Below are 20410 nucleotides of genomic sequence, written 5' to 3' on the forward strand. Positions count from 1 at the left end.
ACATTCATTTTACAGAGCTCCAAGCTGGCTTATTCCATTGCTGTGCCTCAGTGGCAACTATGTGGAGCAGGGTACACTATTGGAATACACATAGAGGTAGTCAGCCAAAGAAACCTAGCCATGCGTGTATGTGTGTCTGCCTGACTCAAATTATAGGCAGCGGAGCTAGTGGCTTGCCAATAGGGGACTCACGCTAAACAAATGAACACACAGACTATGTGGGCGACACACACACAGCCTTTTCTATGCCTACCCACGATGCCCCTATTCCTGCACCCCAGACACACTGAGTTATGTATGCTTGGTTCATTTGTGCACAGTGAAGGAGACGCGCACATCGAAGCGTTGCACATAGTTTACTGTATGCCTGCCGTGCACTGCTGTTGTGTGTAAACTACCAGCGCTATCATTTACAACACTCTATTCAATTGAGGTGGCTTGTTCTTTTGGTTCCTATTATAAGGGATATTACGGAGCTCCTTGAGAGTGTCTTCAACACGCTGCTCTATGTGGATTATCTCATCCCTTGGGATTAGTCTACTCATCTTTACACTTGGAGGACCTAAATCGGGAAGGTTAGCAACAAAGTTATACGAGTGAAAAGTAAGCATATAATATGGTGTTCATATATTTCCTGTCATTGGAGTGTGACTAGAGGAAGGCTCATATACTTGTTATCTTTTCAGGGTGTTATTAGTGTGTGAATTCTGCCCCTTCTCCTCTGTGTGTTAGGACTGGAAGCTGTTGTAGCCTGTAGCAGACATGCTCAGAGCACATCACACACACCTCCTAGCCACAATTCATGTAGTTTGTGGATCAAACAGTCATAAATCAAGGGGATTGAGCTTGTGTAGGTAGGTGCTCAAGGTCTTGTGTTTGGTGGCCGCTTGGGGCTTTTCTTCACCCTTCTACCAGCCCAGCCCTCCCCTGAGAGGTGTCAAGGCCGAGACCTTTTGGTGAATTCCTCTACTCTGGTTTGGAATTCACACAGCTCTCTACTCTTTGCAGTTGCATACATGATGATGCATAAACTATTTGTTCTCTCTCCTCCTGTTAAAAGATCACCACAACATTGATCTTTCTTTTTGTGTGTGTCTTTCTGCAGCTTGCCTGCAGCCTCTTGGAAACCTAGCATTGAGAGTTTGACCAACCCAGGGAGGTCTGACGCCGTCAGCATCACCATGATGTGGCCAGAATAGTCAGGTGAGTACATGACCTTGTATCCAGTAATGCCCAGGATAACAGGTGCCAGTGACCTGGGATTCGTCTTGAGTCTGTGTTCTGATCATCTCATATTCCTGCTTAGATAGTGTCTTCTATATTAATTTAATTTCTGCATTTTTATTTCAGTTCATTCATCAAAACACCTACAAAAATATATCAATATATTGGATTTCCACAGTAGCGACTAATCTATTTTTCCAAATTAACTTTTTTTAAATAACTTATACAAACAATGAAATAAAATTCACAGATATTCAAACATCAAATAGTGCAATTTCCAATAATCCTAGGAGGAAGATAGAAACAAGAAGGTGATGGAATGTGAAAGCATTTTTTTTTATTTTTTTTTATTTTTACAAACTTTGAAATATATATAGGCCTATCTCAATCAAATTTGCTTTGTGTGATATATTCTAGAGTAGGGATTATTTAGATGTGATGATTTCTATTGTTAAAGAAGGAGTTACTTTTCCTGACTTACTTGTGATATTACAAGCATAGTCAGTCAATGTGTATTATGTGTGTATGAGTTCTATGACTATGTATTTCCTTTTTGTGAGTAGAGGCTAAATGTACAATGAGTTAAAACTAAACATTAGTTGAACAGTGGCATGACCTCATCAGATTTTCCATGATATTATAACCAGACATTAACAAGAACTTCTTCAAATTATTATCTTTGTATTCATTGATTATTGAATTGATATTGATAAAACATTTGAGTATTAAATTTGCAATTAATCTGTGTACTATTTCATAAGAAGTACAGTTTCCATCTAAAACCAGCGTTGATGAAAATAAAATTGATGTTTCTGTGCAAGGGGTTAGATGTTATGAATATTCAGGTTCAATGTTTAGGGTTAGATTAAAAATAATTTTCCTTTGAACATGAAAAAAAAAATGAAAATGAAAATAACGCTGAGTTTTGTTTCAAAGGAAATTTTATGAAGAAATATTTAAGCGATAGAAATTTGAAAATTAAAGCATTCATCTAAAAATGATAACTCATATGTAAGTGACTTGTGAAGAATGACATGACTTTCTTGGAAAACTGAAATGGTATGGATTTGATTTTGTGACAAATGTTCAATATTTCACGAGTTCAGTGATATCTCTCTTCTGCTTTGCTGCTGAAATCCTACAATTTTCATTGTCAAACTTTTTAATACTGATCCCATGTTATGACAAACATATTGCACCAGATAGCCAGGAGGAAAAGACACTGTCATATCTGAATACTTTTTGTCTCTGTGTCTGCCATTGTTATCATGGGATTGTTCACAAACTTGGTGAAAAGAAATGTCTTTGTGAAAACAAAGCTACATAGTGTTACAGATCATAGTCCAAGGAAACAAGAGCCTCCTGTGGGGTGTTTGTTTCACTCTCTGATATTGTAATGTTTAACATTCTCTATTTGATTGTATGTGATTCTCTGATGTTATCGCATACCGTACACACGCATGGTAGAACATTATTGCATACTATTATATTGGAGGACCAGTTTTGATGTTAAAGGGAAAGCTATCTCTAGTCAATTTCTTTTGAATTGACATGCCTGTGGCTGTCAAAATATTCAGCTCATGTTATTTTTAGGAAACTAGCCCACCTAATGATAATGTAGAAATAACATTCATAAACTGTCTGAATCTCAGCCAGGTTCCTCTCTCATTGTTTGCATGCACCTGTCAATCTATACACTTTTGTACCTGCTGTGATGTAGAGAGAACTCTTCCTCCTCCTCCTGCCCTTCACAGCACTACTTCAGCTCCTCGACATGAAATATGGACTTTTAACATCGATCGAATAGATAATCCTCATGGTCCACAGTGTAGTCTTTGTATTCATTCAATCATTATTTGGAGTGTCTCTTCCAAAGTGAATATATACTATGTATACTGTGTAGCCTTCTTTCTTCTCACTATCACGCATATAACTTCCAAAAAAGGAGTCCTTTGATCGATGCTCAGTTTGTTCCACCTACTCTTTGATAAAAATCTTCAAAGTCCAATGTAGAGATCAAATGACTGGCCATGAAAAAAAGTGTTTCAAACATTTCTGTTTCATGTGCAAAGAGAATAAAGCAAAACCCAACCTCAGACTCCATTTGGAAATCATATTTTGATTTACAATTTGGTATATTGTAAAGCAATATATTGAATGTGTTTTGCAAAAGCTTAGCCATTTTGCAGAATCTAAATTTTGATAAGCCTTTGGAGAACATTTAACTCGTTGAGGACGAGTCCCGAGTATGTATACTTGGGCAGGTGTCTATGGGAAATGCATGTTGTAGCAAAATCAAGCCGTCCTCAACGGGTTAAGAGAACATTAAAATGTATGTTTACATTGTAAAAGATATGAAAAGTACCCTGGATTGTCAGTGATACTCTCAAGTGCACACTCACGTCAATTACTCTCTTGGTAATCAATACAAAAACAAACAAACAAAACACAACAAACCAGTATGTATCAAGACCCACTTGACTACATAGAAATAATGAATAGAATCATGCTAATTTCCAAGCCTCATAAACCACAACCCTTATCAATTCATTTTTGACATTTACTCTTCTTTAGTTTATTTATTTGAGTCACATGCAGACTTGGATATTCACTCACTCTCATTCAGTATTGGTTGAGATGAGAATTGGGCTTTTAACTTTTTGCGAGATACCAAGAAAGCACTTCTGAAATAGTACAGAGCATACCATTTTAAGAGGAATTCAAAGTTTATTTGATGAAAATCAGGTTTGGAATGGCTGAAACATCAAAAAACAGAGTGAAACAAAGCAATCATAATAAAATGTGGGTCCCACACTTTATTAGAATCACTCTGTTTTGGATATCTCGGCTATTTCAAAACCAATTTTCATCAAATAAACATTGAATTCCTCATGGAATTACATGCTCTGTCATATTTCATAAGAGGTTTGTCATTATCTCACAAAAAAATGTTAGAAACTTGAAATTATGTCTCAACCGAAACTATACGATCCCTTTAACAGAAAAATAGAAATTGTTTCTTCTAAATCTAGAAAGTATTACCATAGTGATATGTGCACTTATTTTCAAGGCTTCTCCTTCTAAGATACATTGTCTGCTGTGTGTAAGAACAGTATGCAGTCATCAACTATTTTCTTAGTACCGTAAAGTTCCGTGTATAAGACGCACTATTTTTTCGTCGGAAAACGTTGAAAATCGGGGGTGCGTCGTATACACGGGTACAGTCGAATCACGGAAAAAATCCGTCATGTACACCCAATTTAATAAGCCAACTTGGGGCCATGTATGCCCATCGACGTTTGGAAGGTAAGCAATCACTAAAACTTACGGATAAATTAGCGATCTTTCAATCTGGACAAACACAAAAGCTGCAAGTACGAGATAAACTTACATCGGCCTTGTGCAGTAACGATGTATCAATCTGGCCATAGACAACAGCTGTAACAGCACTGCTGTATGCTACCGATGTCAGTCTACTAGTACCAACAGCCAACCTAGTAGCTGGAATACGCGATGTACAGGTATCATTACTAAATTACCGATACCGTAAAACTTATCAATGTACTAGTATCAATATGGCCATAGGATCGACACTATGTCACCGCAAATATGAACGATGTGTGAAGCATGCATGCATATCCATGTCGTTCGTTTGCTCTTCATTTCACGAGGCCAGCTAGGATAGCATAGCTACACTGTAGCTAGCTAGCTAGCAAGCCTTTGGCATAGGCAGCAGCTACAGAGAGGCTTTTGCAATGGACTCGCGTGCACACAGCGATCGGATCAAAGCGCGCTTGCCCGTTGCGCGCTGTGTGTGCAAGTCCATTGCTCTCTGTGTGCGTGTGCTGAAATTATAGCGAGCTGCCTTTTGCAAAAGGCTAGCACTGTGCATACAAGCATGGTACAAGAGACACACGTTACTGGTAGTGCATGAGTGTACTACCGTACGCACCGCACGTCTTGCCGTATGATCCCTCTGCTACACTTGTTGATGTTTTCTTATTTTCCGTAATGAACCTTCCAGTCTGACATGCGTCAATATGCGAGACCCTCTGCTATCATGACAGCAAAGATCGTACTGTACACTCATGAGTACGATATGCATGACACATGTACCACGATTGAAAGGCAAAACAATAGCAAGTGAGTACCGAGACAAGTCTCGCATTTTGCGACTTCCATATTTTGCCGATGTCCGATGAATACCGTTAAAAGAAAATATAAAAGGAAACGAAAAATAGAGCAAATACATGCTGCATTCTAGGGAAATTTTGAGCTGAAATAATATGTATGACACACGCAATATTTGCGTGGACATTTTCGTGTTTTTTTTTTTTTTTTTTAATTTTAGGTCCGAAAGTAGGGGTGCGTCTTATACACGGGTGCGTCTTATACACGGAACTTTACGGTAGTGCATTGTATGTCATCTTCTGTAGTGTGATGAGCGAACAGGCCAGAATCCTGCTTGGCTTGTGTAGTAGGGCAGAGTAATTCTTGCAGTAAGACACAATCAGGAAAGACCTGCATGCCTATAGCCTTGTTGTGTATCAAGCTGGAGGGAGTGGCAAGTTTTAGACTGTTGTAAAGAGTTTCTACAGAGTTGTGTGTGTATTCAGTGAGTTGAGAGGGAGCTGTATGAAGTGATATGATGGAGGCAGCAGCTGAGCTCCTAACAGCAGCTGACATCTTGTTCACAGACTGGCTCAATACACTCAACCAGCCCTCAGCTAGTTTCCACTCAACTCTCTGCTTGCTTCATGATTGCTCATACAAACTGACTGAGCATCCAGCCACACTTTCCTACAAACATGATTTGCAAAGAAAATAGATACAGGCAGCCCTCCATGAAGAAGTAGTAACACGGCAGGATGACATTTACTGTTTGATTTTGCTATTGTTGTCTCCTCATGTACTGAGTAATGTTTGGTTACAGCAATAATAAGTGATAAACACTGTACCTGCACTAGATTTCACTCATCCATTGTGTAAACTGGTAACAATTGTTTGAACACTAAACGTAGGATGGTTGTAAGAGAAACATATGGTTGAGAAAGGAAGGATGTTGAGAGAGAATTCAGGGGAAGAAGAGGGAGGACTGTTGAAGTCATTGTAACAAACACTAGTGTGTGTGACACTCTTCACCAACCATCCTGTACTAGTCTAACAACAGAGGGAAAGTCAATTGACAGGTTCTGGCTTTTCATTGCATACATACATTGCCATTCAACACACCAAGACCCTGTTCTCCTCAAAGTTTCCATCAGATAAGCTACACCAGTTAGCTATCACCATTGTGAACATCCTGTTGGGAATCCCTAATATCCATAATATGCTTCAATATACCTTCTATTTTATTTCATGAATTAGAGACTTGCCTGAATTTATGAGGTTCTCCAATTTGCACATTTGTAAGATGTCCAATTTTGTTGAGATATTGACTCGTATCAATAGACAGAACATATAAGGGCTTTTTACACTTGTGTTTCTTAACCCCGGACTTCCTCTGACCCAGGACTATCGTTAGTCCCGTACCAATTTTTCAGCTTTTTACACTCGCCAATTAGTCCCGTACTATCTCTTGTCCGGGGCTAAGGAGAAAACTGACCTTTTTACACTCGTATTTCTTAGCCCCGGACTTTCCAAACCACATGAATATTCATAATTACGCTGTGTACTGTACACGTACACGCACGCACCGGCAGCACTTGATTGCCTCGTTTCTGATTGGTCAGTGAGGGTCGGACTTCGTCTCCGTCGCTTAGCCCAGGATTATTTTTTCGTTCTGTTTACACTCACTTGCTTGGCACCGCAATTGCGGTGCTAACCCCTGCTATTTTGCAGGGCCAGATACTAGTACCGTACTATCGGTGGGGCTAGCCCACTTTGGCAAAAACGAGTGTAAACAGAAAGTGGGCTAAGGATAGTCCCGTACCAACGGTGGGGCTAAGGCCCCCCCCTTAGCCCCACCGTTGGTCCGGGGCTAAGCAAAATTTTACAAGTGTAAAAAGCCCTATAGTCTGTATTTAACATTGTATTTAAAGGGGATGGCTAGTAACCGATCAGTGGGAATCAGTGGGAATGTTGAGGGATGATTGTTCCAATCCTTGTGGGATTCATTTAAGAGTACATTATATATCTACTGTTGTGTGAAAATTATTTGCTTCAGAACGGTCTCATATTCAAGTAATGTGCAGATTAATGCCCCGTCACTGACCAGGGACGCTTACCTGGAAACATTAAACTGCACATTACTTGAATATGAGACCATTCTGAAGCAAATACTCTCACACAAGAATAGATATATAATGTACTCTTAAATGAATCCCACAAGGATTGGAACAATCATCCCTCAGCATTCCCACTGATTCCCACTGATCAGTTACTAGCCATCCCCTTTAAGTGAGAAAAAAAAAAAGTGACACAGCATGGCATGTAAGGAGTGGTATATAAGCCTTTCACTTTTGATCCCACAGCCAAATCATAAAACTTGGAGCTCAGAATGTCTTCTGTAAGGACTAAAGTATTGTTTTAACCAATGGAGGCTAGGCCAGTGTGAAAACTAAATTATGATAAGAAAAAACAACTCAGCCAGAAGCTTTGCCCAGCATTGTGTGGAAGCAACCATCCCAAATGATGTGTTAATAACTACTTTTTTCCTTTAGTTTATCACATTTTAAATTTTGTGATATAAAAGTAAAAGCCAAGCTTATAGGCTTCAGTAATTCCTCGAGCCTGTATACAATGTCAATCTGAACCCTACTTGCTTTTACACAGTAGGCATAACAATGTTTTCTTTATCAGATGTATCATTGTGATCTGTGACAGTGTTACCATATTCTTTTACTTTCTTTCAAATGTTCAGGTGTTTTATAAACTATATGTCATAGCAATCAAAGTTTTAAAAAAGTCCACAACCGAGTGACTAATCTGAGCACATTTTCCCTCTCTTAATCTTCCCCTCTGCCATTGTGTCTGAGACTACGATCAGACCAAGTATGTCTGTCTGTCTGTATGTGTGTGTTTGTGTGTCTGTCTGTGTGTGTGTGTGTGTGCAGAGACTCCAACTCTCCCGTTTTCGACGGGAGATCTCCCGCCGAAAATCCATTTTTGCAAAATCTCCCGTTCTCCCGATTATGATTTAATTTCTCCCGCCCTGGCTCTGTGTCTCCCTGTGGAAAGGATTTCTTATTTATTGCTATTGTATGTTGAAAAAATAAGCCTTAGATAGCACTAAAGAGCATCTAGAACCTGGGAATTTCGCGCTTCGCACACATCAACTTGGAATCTCCCGTTTGCTAGGGGTTTCAGGCGGGAGAATCTCCAGATCAGAAGGTGCTTTGGGTTGGAGTCTCTGTGTGTGTATGTTTTTGAATGTCAATTATACTAAACACCTCTATCCCAGGGAAAAAGTTGGGCAAAGGAAAGATCAAGGCCATGTGTTGTCACTGTCCTCTCTTCATAGTGGGAGGGGAGCTGATAGTTACTGACAGCTTTCATCATAATTCCAAGAAGAATGGAAGTCATGCTTAGTCTACACTTCAGCCTCTCACATGTATGCCACATGATATACAGAAATTATTTTCCTTAAGAACATATGTCGTCTCATCATACTCTTGTATCATAATATTCATGCTTGCATATATTGAAGAAATAGGTGTTCTCTGATCATACACTTTAATGCCAACCAATCATAAAACATGGAATACAAGTTGTCAGTTTCCTTGATACATCATTGTCATTTATTAGCAAGGAAGATAATATTATTGCTATTTTTTTTTTTCAGATCATGCTCAGTATTAGGCAAAACTTGGTCTCTGGTCATAAAAGAATTAGACAACATGTTAGGCCTGAATTAATGTAATTTACAATCCAACAATGGAGAGATTTTTCTCATCTTACTAGTCTGGTCACTCTGAACAGAACACTCACAGCTTGTTAAAGGTAGGGGATACCTTTTACAGACCTCCCAAAATGCAGCAAAACATTAAATATGAACCTCAGGGGACTTGTTTAGGCCACTGCTGAGAAATTTGGAAGTCAACAGTTATCTACAATTTGAATAATGCACAAAACTCAACTATTCAGTAGTTCTTTGTGTCAGCCACGCTTAAGCCTTTTTGTTGCAGTCTTCTGTATTTTTATCTATAAACACAAATCTAAAAGTATAAGAGCTGATGTAATAACATATGGAGTGTGTGGCAAGAATGTATGATAGAAATGTTTATAAGTTTTGATGAATTTTCTTCACAAAATATACATGATGGACACACATGCAGTGCATGGGTCTGCAAAGGTAGCCTAGTAATGTACTGGAATTTACGGCGAGCCCCGAAAAAAATTCAATTCAAAATCTAACGGTCAATAAAAATGTACTAAATGTTACCTTCCACTTTCAATACTTTATGGGAGTTTCTAAAATGATACTCTCTTCAACATACCACTGTATTTATACAACTCTTCACTTAAGGCATGCAAATGGGATTCCCTACCTTTAATGGCCACACACATCATACCAGTACGTAACATAATACTTTGCTAGGATTAAGACCAAAGACAGGTAAAACAATAAAGGCATGCAGGGCTGGTGGCCTAGGGCCACTAAAAATTGATATCAGGCAACCAAGTTTTTAAAAAGGCTATGTTTTGGTGGCCCAATTGGGCAGCTGAAATTCAAAATGAATTTATTACTGTACCTTGGGCCACCAAAAAATTCAAGTTCAAAGGTTTTAAGTGCCCGAACTGGCCAGCAGAGAAATAAGTTAGTGTTTGGCCCTGGGTGTGGCTTCCAAACCTGTCATAGAGTGTTGTGAAATGTAAACCTTTTCTATAGCAGGATTAACCATGATGACAGTGATGGAGTTTGAGGAAGGACTGAGGAAAAAGTGGGTTTAGGAAGGCATCATCTCACCCTATCCCTCTACATGGCAGGACTATCTCTAGATCATATCCTCAATGTTTTTTTGGGCCCAAGTTTGCTTATCCGTGATTTGATGTACTTTGCCAACTTTGGATCACTGAAGGTAATTATTTTTGAGGGTTATGTGCCATTCATAAGTGCATGATATCAGTGACAAAATGTCAAATGGAATCCCTCTCTTCAAATGTACAACTTGCCAATAAGTGTTGAGTGTCACATAATAATCTTCAGTCATTGTATTCAGATCCTGGCAAGTTTGAAACTGGTAACTTCATTATGACTTGATGGTTTCTTATTGAAGACACCATACGTATGAGAATTCCTAAACAAGTCTTGTTAAAACTGATGCATTACAGATGCAATCAACATTCTCATGTACCCTATGTATGACACCCTAAGTATGAATTAAGATTAATCTCCAGGATAAAGTAGATGCAGGAAAAGGGGATTTGTGGATCTCACCACAACAGATCCGCATTGCTTGTGATCATTCTGAGTGTGTGTTTTGTTTGTGTGTGTGTGTGTGAACATTGTGTGAATAATTGTGTATTTGTGTATCTGTGTGTGTTGTGCTTTTTGCATGTATATTTAGTTTTGCCTGATTTCTTTGTTTTTTCCACACATTTGTGGTGGATTAGTCATTCTGCATATCTTGGTCATTTCAGTCCGTGGAAAATTTTACTCAACAATATACTGTCAATAATACACAGTTACAACGTATGTTGAAACATGAACTCTTTGGTTTGAAGTGAGGCGTAACTCTTGTGCTGCCTCAATGGAAATAAGGTTTCTAGATAAAATGGTGAATAAAAGAATGGTACTGAGTTACGAACATTTTGTCAGTTTTGTTGTTGTTTATTTGAAGGGAGCCAGAAACACAAGACTTTCATGAAGTACACTGTACCAACAGTTTGACAAATTAACCCCCCCTCCCAATCAGTATATTAAAGGTAGAGAAACTAATTAGTTGCATAACACTCATTTGGATAAAACTCAGAGCGATTTCTACCATTTTGATTGGAATGAAAGTAAGGTCATTTGTATGAATAGCATTTTGTTTCAAGCAAACACTGATTGCCTCTCATTACAGTTTTCCATGTAGTCATTAATGTACTGTATACTCGTTAACTGGAAGTTATTGCGTGAAAGCTAGGCCAAGCATGTACAGTTTTCAGTATGACTTTATGTTATATGACAGTGAGTGATGAGCACCTGAAAATTTGATGGTACCTGTCCTTTTATGATTTGAAGCATGGTGTAGTTGAAGCGTAGAAGGAGCAGTTAAAGCCATCAGTGTAATGCCGTTGACTTGATCATCATAGGCAGATCGGAGTGAAGGATAGAGAGGGCTGTAGGCTTTGTGTGAACAGGAAGCCTCACACACTCACATTGACATCCTGTTTGTTTGCCATACTGGAAATCCAAGCTACACGGACAATGCCATTCCCAACATTTGGAGGAAAAGAATAAATTGCTACCCTATGTTTTCTCAGAGAATCTCCATGAATGCCTCTAATAGAATCTAGAATGTCAGTATCATTAGCTAGCACAGAAAGCTATAAATGTTAGATTACAATTTTCTTTTTGAAGTGAGATTTTTAAAACTGACCCCTACAAAGACAAAACTGTGTAGTGATATATTTAGACTCATGTTTGTCATCTGGTAAAAAACAGGTTTATGAAACAAGTTTGTAGGTTTACTCATTGTTCATTTCAGTGTTTGGGAAAGTAGCATACATGTTGTAAACTACACTACATCACAGGTGATTTCATATTCTATAATGCATGCATGATTTGAATACTCACTCATAAGTTAAAAAAGATTGACTACATGATACATCGTGTAGCTGTTTATGTCTTGAAAGTTCTTCTTCCAGTGTGAGTTTCATAAATAGGGCCTAGACCTGCACTCAGTGTGGCTCAAGAGTCATGTTTTAGTCTGTCTACAACTGCTGGGCCAATAGTGTGTGAGTCTGTTGTCTGATAATCAACAATGGATGGTGTGAAGATCATACTTTGCTGATGAGGATTGTGATTGTAATCTGTGTGCAGTGATTAGAAGAAATCAATGCTTCTGCATGCATCAGTGCACGGCAATTATGCCATCAAAACAACACCCTACAAACAGCTGGTTGGTATGTTTTACAAAGAAAGAAAGTAACCAAAGAAAAGAAAAGAAAAGAAAAAAGCTTACAGACTGAGTGTAAATTCCAACTTGTGTGGCATTAAGAAAGTTTAACAAAGTTGAGAAGAAATTCACATTTAGGTCAGTACGACGGGTAGCACTGAAGTAGAATTGTGGAGGTAGAATGCATGAGTGTCTGTAAGAATGACCATTGTATGCATGCATCACAGAAGGTGGCATGATATGATAGCTTTCTGTGGAAGTGCTGGCAAACTACTGTAAAAATGGATATTTTGGCACGACTAATTTTTCGCTCTTGCGCGGGTAAGAAGAGTTTCGCGTGTCTTTAATTCCGCGGAATCCACCACTGGAACATATGGCATACAAAAATACTCGCGTGCTTTTATTTTCGCACTAGCTTCTGGTTGCGCACAATGCGCGAAAATGTCAACACCGCGAAAATTTCCACTTTTACAGTAGTAGTAAATTGCAAAGGAATTGACACTTTCTTGTTTGCATGGCAAAATATGATAGACTGGTGGACATTATGCTATCCACCATTTATTGAGAAGACCATCTAGTCTTGTCACACTCAAGTTGAACTGTGCCCTTTTAGTGATTTGCCAATTGATTGCTTTATAGTCCCATATATTTGTGATTTAAAATTTTTAACAATTTGTAGGCACCTACAGAATGACAACCTTGAGAGGTTTAAAAAGATGATTCAGGATTGATTATGTGGGCCTAATGCTAGAAGTAGAAATAAGCTTGTTTTACATACATGTAGGTCGATAGTCAATATCTGTTACAGCTACAGTGTATTATGTAACAGGTCCAAAGTTTGTTGTGCAACAATGAAAAGAATGAGCGTGCATCACAAATTCCAACAACTACAGTAGTAATAATTTGAATTGTACAATAGTTTGTAAACATATGATAGAACCCAACCTGTCAAGCTTAGCATAGACATCAAGCAATCTGTGTACAACTACAAGTTTGTAGCAGGTAGGTGTTTCTTTACCCCAGATTGTATGAGATACAAACAACATGATGTGATGATATCTCTTCAGTGATAGGCTTGTCCTTGATAGACGGTGACCCTAGTGATTGTCATTGTTTGCTAGCTGTCCAAAAACACTGTACTAACTGCTGCTCTACCCTAGCTTTCCTTGGCACTGAAACACACTGCCAGCAATAGTAATACTATCAGGCCAGAAGCTGAGTTCAGGTGTACATGTAGTCTTCCTTCCCAGTCTTTTTCATCCTTATTTTGGGACAGTGTCACATGCCATAAAGCATGCCATTTTGTCATGTTTATCTTGAATATACTCCTACTTGTATAGGATGTTCAGGCTCAGATGTGAAAGGAACTGAAGTTTTCCTTCGCAGACAGGCATTTCATAGGAATGTGTATGAAAGATAATATGTTGTCCTTCATTTTTGTCTTTATTTTATTTTTTCTGCAATAGTTCCCACAGAAGGGTTTTGACCAATATGTGTATTGACATTTCTAGTACAGTATCAACTGTATGTCAATCATGCATACTGTACATTGATGGAAATTCACTTATGGAAGCTATGAAATGCTGTAAACACAATTTCTTGCATCATTAAGCTTTTACCTTTAAGATGTAACATTTTTTTTAATCTTTAATTATTAATTTTCTTTTTTTAGAGGGAATGCATGTACTATAGATCTATGGAATCAAGTGACTGCATACTGCGACAGGCTTAGTATGACTTTATGCCACTACATGTACGGTATGCTTGCTGAATAAGTGTACAGGTTTAAGCCTTTGTGTGCTTTGAGTTCCGATTGGTACAGAAGACCCCATAGCATTGTACATCCTGTTCAAAGTCCCTGGTACAGAAAGGATTAAGCATGGACACATTCAAAACTACAATGCCAGCTTCATCTTTGAGTTGCATCCCAGCTAGCTCAATAATTGCAGTTTACTCTTTTCATATAGCTGTATTAAGAGTATTGGTAATTATAAAAGCTATTATTTTCACGTCAGATGTTTTCACGAATGAGGAGATCACAGACATTTTCAAGAGATGTTGTTTTTGCAAATTGACACTGATGCTATCATAAGTGCACTATCCTAGCTCATGGTGTCAGTTTTGCGTGTTGTTAAATTTATGGTCCAGCAGTGGATTCACAGAATTTGCAAAAATTAAACCCCTGCGAAAATAACAGCTTAAATAGAGTACATAGGAAGAGAGTTTAGTCATGGATGATCTTAGTGTGTGTGCAATAGCCGTGATCCCATCCACACTGAAATCTGTTGATTAGAAATCATTGTTGGACAAACTCTTCCGGCCTGTAGTAGTAAGTGTGGATTGCTTTTGTTGCACCTTGGCGGAAACATGCGACTTCCTCGATCTCGCCTGGATTAACTTCCTTCCTCCGGGAAGCAAGTTGGGTTCAAAGCTGTCACCCAAACTGAATTTAACAGAGATGATCACCAACAGCTCTCTGACACTGTCATACAATGTGCAAGAAGCATCTTGCATTCCACACAGGCAGGTAATCTGCAGTACTGGTACCTGATGTATGGCTGTGCATACTAATTTGATGGTAAACACTACTTTAGCAGAGTAGTTGATTGAATGAAATCTACAAGTTAGAATGACTATTGTTTTGATATTCAGCCACCATGTGACTGTAACATGAGTGATTTTTTTTTAATGTTAATTAAAATAATCTTTTTTTTTTTTTCAAAGTCAACAACACAACCAACAAATCAAGAGAGATGAAAAAAAAAAAAAAAAGCTAGCCTTGCTTCTTCTTCTTTTTTTTTTGTCCCAAGTCGTTGTTACATTATACTGTATTTGATACAGGCTGTACTGCAACAGAACTCCTAAGGTATTGCATTAACTATGCATGTTTAGGAAAACTCTTTGTTATATGTGGCAAATGCTATTTTTGTTGCTCATTTTTTAAACTATGATTTCATGTTAAAAATTCATCGTAAGTCTGGTAGGAGCAATATGCTTTTTAGTGCAAAGTGAATGAAGACTTAGTAGCAATAACTGTATATTTGGATTGACTGGAATGTCAACCAGCTGTCAGATATTTTTGAAGATTTTAATTGAAACAAATACAAGTTCTCATCTGGAAATGGCACAAAATGAAGTGATTTTCAAAATGAATTTGAACAAACTACTTCGTATGACATGAGTATGTGATAGGAAGCTACATCTGGAAATATAGGCCTACACCATATGCATTACATGTAGGCCTACATGATTACAAGACTGAAGAGGGAGACTTATTTGTTACAAGTTCACAGAAATGTTCTTCTAAAGTATGCATGAATCATGGGAGATAGATTTAGTGTCTTATTCTTGAAATCACTCCAAGCTGTAAAACAACAAAATAGAACACAATGTAAGCTGTGAATTATTTTGTTCCATGTTCCCTCTTTGGCATTTAGTTGTGTATGGCTCTACCACATGTGTGTCCTCAGATTTCACAACATTCCCTGAGGTGATTTGGGAAGAGTCCTGGGTTCTGAGCTGTGGAAAGAAAGGTCAGATTCTCTCCCAAAGGCAGGGAACACATTACATAGGGACCAAGGCTAAAGACCAAATTATCATGGATAACCATTCCTTTTTGTAGTCCCTCAAATGCAATGCAAACTTAGGAGTGTTGAAATTCACTCCAGCAAGAAGTTTTGTTTTATGAGACAGTTGTTTGTGAAAATGTGTGAGGAGGTAAGAGTGAAGGAGAAACTACAACAGGCTGGATTTCTGTGCACTTGGAGATTTTCTCACATGTGGTTTGCAGATAACAAGTCAAGTGGAAGAGGAGAGATCAGTTTGTTGTGGTGAGCTTGTTGAAAGCATACATGTGAGATACTGATGTGGATAGTGATTCAACGGCAAGGACCTTTTTGATAGACTGACTTGTCGTATTGGCAGGGTACAGCATCTCAGTTCCATCTTCAACTTTATTACAAACAGCTGTACTTTCGGAGATCATTTATTACTATATACGCCACTATAATAGTGCATCTAATTTTCACGAATCGAGACATCTCGATTTGTGATTTTGGTGTACAACACTGAATGGAGAAATGTATAGTGTACGCACCTCATTCATGTTGGGGATCACAGTTTATATTTTTGCATGTTTTTGAATTCAGCCTTGCTAAATATTTTTATGTACATGCAGTACCTAGGTATTAAAAAATGCAACTATTGGGAGTGTTTATGGTGTGTGTTTATAGTAAGCATACATGTATCTTTGTGTGAGACGGCTCATAAAGACCATTTGCGAAGGCAAACTAACTGAAACCATAGACCTTTGCACGGTAGTTGCATCTTTGCTGACTTGATTCTTTTGTATACAGGACAATAACAAGACATTAACATGTGACTAGCCACTGCTTATTTTTTAATTTGTTTTTTCTTCAGTAGAATGTACAATAGCTATCATTGTTAGTGTCTAATGAACGGAACTCTGTAGGAAATTTAACTTTATCTGTGAACTTAACAGATCTATATTGAATTCTTAACTAGTCAGTGTTTAGCTGACTAATAGCATTCAGGTGACTAACAAGTACCACTGTACTGAAAGAAATCTTGTAGGCTGACAGGAGGTGACCTAGAATGATAGTAGAGACTCTCGATACTCTCATTCTTTACCAGGTATGAGCCACTCTTGGTTGATGCAAGCCTAGCTCCATGCAAAGATCCACAAACACAGCGTAACCGACCAGTGTTTCTGCCTCCGAGTGAGTCCCACCAACAGTCATCATGAACAACTCATCAGTCAAACGCAAACACCCTGACAAATCCAGGTGAGAGAAAGATTTCATCATGATAGTAACCATGGTAACAAGTAAAATTGGAACAATGGCTCCAGTGACATATGTAGATGAGCAAAGTGACAATGAGTAATGAGGATACTTAAAATGTGATGTTGTAATTGTCAAGGTGGAGATCAATGGCTATGGCACCTGTGATGAGGTAGACATTGGTGCAGGTGGTTTCTGGCTCTGATAATAGAACTAATGAGGATGAGGATGATGGTAGTGAATGTGATAGTGTGGGTTGTTATGTTGTGGATAGTTCTATCAATGTGGGATCCAAGGGCCAGAACCCTTGTTGGGATTACTTGAGGAAACCCAAATTTGATGTTGGCTATTTAAAGTAAATTGAATTGTTGGAAATGAGCAAGCAATATCTTTAACTTTTATATGCATGTGTTCATGCTTAATAGCAAAATAGCGCTTTTATCATGGTAAAGCAAGTATAACAGTTTTTAGGACTTTAGGTGTAGATTTCACAGAGATGAGATGCTGATTGTTGAAATAATGAAAGAATATACCACACTTCAACTGGTTAAACTTTTATCCATGCAAAGTAACCTTTTGATATTTTTTTTTTTTTATAAGGAAATTTTGACTTTATTATTCTCTGTGTATTCATTTATTATTTTCTCTTTTTGTATATTACTTGGTCATGGAAGATATTTGTTTCCATGTTGATCAGTGTTTTCATGGGGGGAATGAAAAAAAAGAATGATTTGTGTCGCACAGTTGGAATGATGATGACAAAAAACAAACAAAAACAAAACACGATACTATTGTGGCAAATTATGTTGCTTTGTTACTTTAAAAATAGTTTAGTTATGTTATGATACATCAAAGAATTGATCGAACTTCAGCAGTGATGTTTCCTCTGAAAAAAAAAATATTATAGTGAATTGTGTAATACAAAACTGATGTTACTTTCCAGGGTAATATGATACAAAGTATATTATGACAATGCCTTGATATAAATGTTGCCATGGTAGTCGGGCAATGAAAATGGTGGATATGAATACATCGTGTATGACCACTTGACATAGAAAAAGAATAGAATCACTGAAATTGATATCGACAAGACAAGTAGAAACTCTCTGAAATATACATGGAAATGATGGAAGAATATGATGTGGCTCATGTTAACTTTGAGAACGTTTGTGTCAGTGACAGGTTACCTGGAAACAAGCGCCGATGTGAGAAGCAGAGTTCCTACATCGAGGAGCTGTATGAGCTGATCACAGCTAGTCTTAGAAATCCAGCCTCTCTCAACATGAAACCAGACAAGTGTGCTCTGATTCAGGAGACTCTCAGTCAGATCAAACTCATCAAACAGCAACAAGGTATATTAACCTTTTCAGTCCTGAATTTTATTCTCTATAATTCATGCTCAACACTTCTGGTTCTTGTACATTGTAATACCACAGTCTAATTATTCAGTGATCTTCGATAGCAGAGGTGTTTTTCAGAATATGGTCTGTGACTTTACATATAGTAGATTGGTTTCAAATTTCCTCAAAATGTTGGTATCAATGCATGGAAAATTACTGCCAATCTGACAACAATATTGCCCAAGATGGGTTTTGAGGATTTATGTGTGTAGGGTTATTTAACTGATGATTCTGTATGCTGTTTTAGGTTGTCTTTTGTCTGTTAGTTGTAAGCTCTGAAGCCTGTCCATAATCAAAACATGCCAAATTATTGAACATTATGGGACTTCACTTTGTACACTTGAGATTATCCAACTTTGAAGTACTGTACAGAGTCAAGTCAGTTGATGATTGCTTACTAATCTGTCTGAAGTTTACTGATGTGTTTTTGGTATAGACTTCAAGAACACAAACTTCATATCATTTAATGTGTAATTCAGTGCTGATGCACTGTATTTTATACACAGAAATGTTTTACCACAGAACAGCATGGGCTGAAAGTTGATTACATGGTATAGATGGAAATGCTATACTTGTTAGCTGTTGGTCAAACAATGCTTCTACAGTGTAATACCTTTCAGAGGTATGTAGTGTAAATTGTATGGCTTCTAGCAAGATTGAGTGTCATGAGCTCAGGCGTGAAGACCTCTGAGCTGGAGTACAAACTTTGGTATAACATGTTATGAAAATTTTATGTCATTATCAAACTACTTTTCTTTTTCTGTAAGATGCTGAGCATGGTGAGGAGGTGCAGCATAGCCATGTATCATCCAGCAAGCCTGGGGTACCCACTGGAGACTCACTGGGGAGTGTCCTCCTAGAGGTATGTTCTCAAAGCTATCCCTCCCCTTCCCCTTTTTCATGTCAAGGTCCTTCCATTATGCACACCTTACCACAAACCCACAACACCGCGCTTCTCTCAGTCTGTGTTGAATTCTTAATGTATGAGGAATGGATAGCTGTGACGTGTGTTGTGACTTCACTCCCTTCATTCTCATGATAATCTCTAACCTAGTATGCTCTGACGTGTTATACGCTATTCACTCAGTCAGTTGGCACAAATAGTATAAATATTAAAGGTCATATGTCTGTTTTGCAGACGTTACCAAATTTTGCAGGATTAGAATTAATTTCTCCTAACTTTGTGCATGAAATCATATCATATAGTAATACACAGTTTCTAAAAAAAAAAAGGAGAAATTAGAAAATAACCTGTGTCGCCTGAGATATGCTCCTCTTTTATACAGATAATAACTTCAAATTCCTCTTACAATTGTATGCAGTTTAATATTTCATAGAGTGAATTCTGAGTATCTTGCAAAAAGTTAAAAACTGAATCCTCACCTTAACCGATACTATACCATCCCTTTAAACTTGCTTTTCTCCATCTTCCAAATGACAAAATGTTCAAATTTAGGGAACTCCATGGCACAGGCTGATTATGGGTTAGAAATATAAGAATTGATGCTGTGACAGATCAGTTTTCAAAGTAATAGAATTTTCATGTGCACATACTTCAATCACCACCCTGCTTTAATCCAATCATCATGGTAGGAACACTGTAGAGATGGCAAAGCATCTTGTGTGTAGAAAACTAATCTCAATCTCCTGTCCACATGGCAAAATTCAGTTACAAAATGCTATCTTAACATCCCATGCAGTGTTGATATAAGAGGTTGATACGTCATTCAACACTATTCCTTTTTACCTCATACGCCTTGCTCTTGTTTCTTGATGCCAGTATTTTTTTTCTCTCCCACTCTCATCTCTCAATGGCCTTTCACTTTGTTTCTCTGTGGCGTATCCCTTGTGTAATAAGTGTTAGCCTATAATAGTGGCCTAGTTTTAGTGACTTCACCTGTTTGTTGATGTGTGTCTGGTGTAATCGATAGCATCTCCT

General features: G+C 38.0%; 1 protein-coding gene across 4 annotated transcripts in view; it reads left to right on the forward strand.

Moving 5' to 3' along the window:
- Positions 1-360: 360 nt before the first annotated feature.
- Positions 361-20410, forward strand: part of LOC139733581 (uncharacterized) — a 55090-nt gene continuing 35040 nt past the window's right edge. For 3 of the 4 annotated variants that reach the window (XM_071644391.1, XM_071644392.1, XM_071644394.1), the window contains exons 1-5: positions 361-603; positions 1106-1203; positions 16923-17074; positions 18248-18423; positions 19239-19333. In XM_071644391.1, the coding sequence (XP_071500492.1) occupies positions 17031-17074; positions 18248-18423; positions 19239-19333 (315 nt within the window). In that variant the 5' untranslated portion in view covers positions 361-603; positions 1106-1203; positions 16923-17030. The remainder of the gene's footprint in view (positions 604-1105; positions 1204-16922; positions 17075-18247; positions 18424-19238; positions 19334-20410) is intronic. The other variant, XM_071644393.1, reaches the window with a different exon arrangement.

This window comes from Diadema antillarum, unplaced genomic scaffold (assembly GCF_040938485.1).
Source record: "Diadema antillarum isolate AM-2024a unplaced genomic scaffold, OU_Dant_1.0 seq00000483_RagTag, whole genome shotgun sequence".
In the NCBI taxonomy this organism is placed as follows: Eukaryota; Metazoa; Echinodermata; class Echinoidea; order Diadematoida; family Diadematidae; genus Diadema; species Diadema antillarum.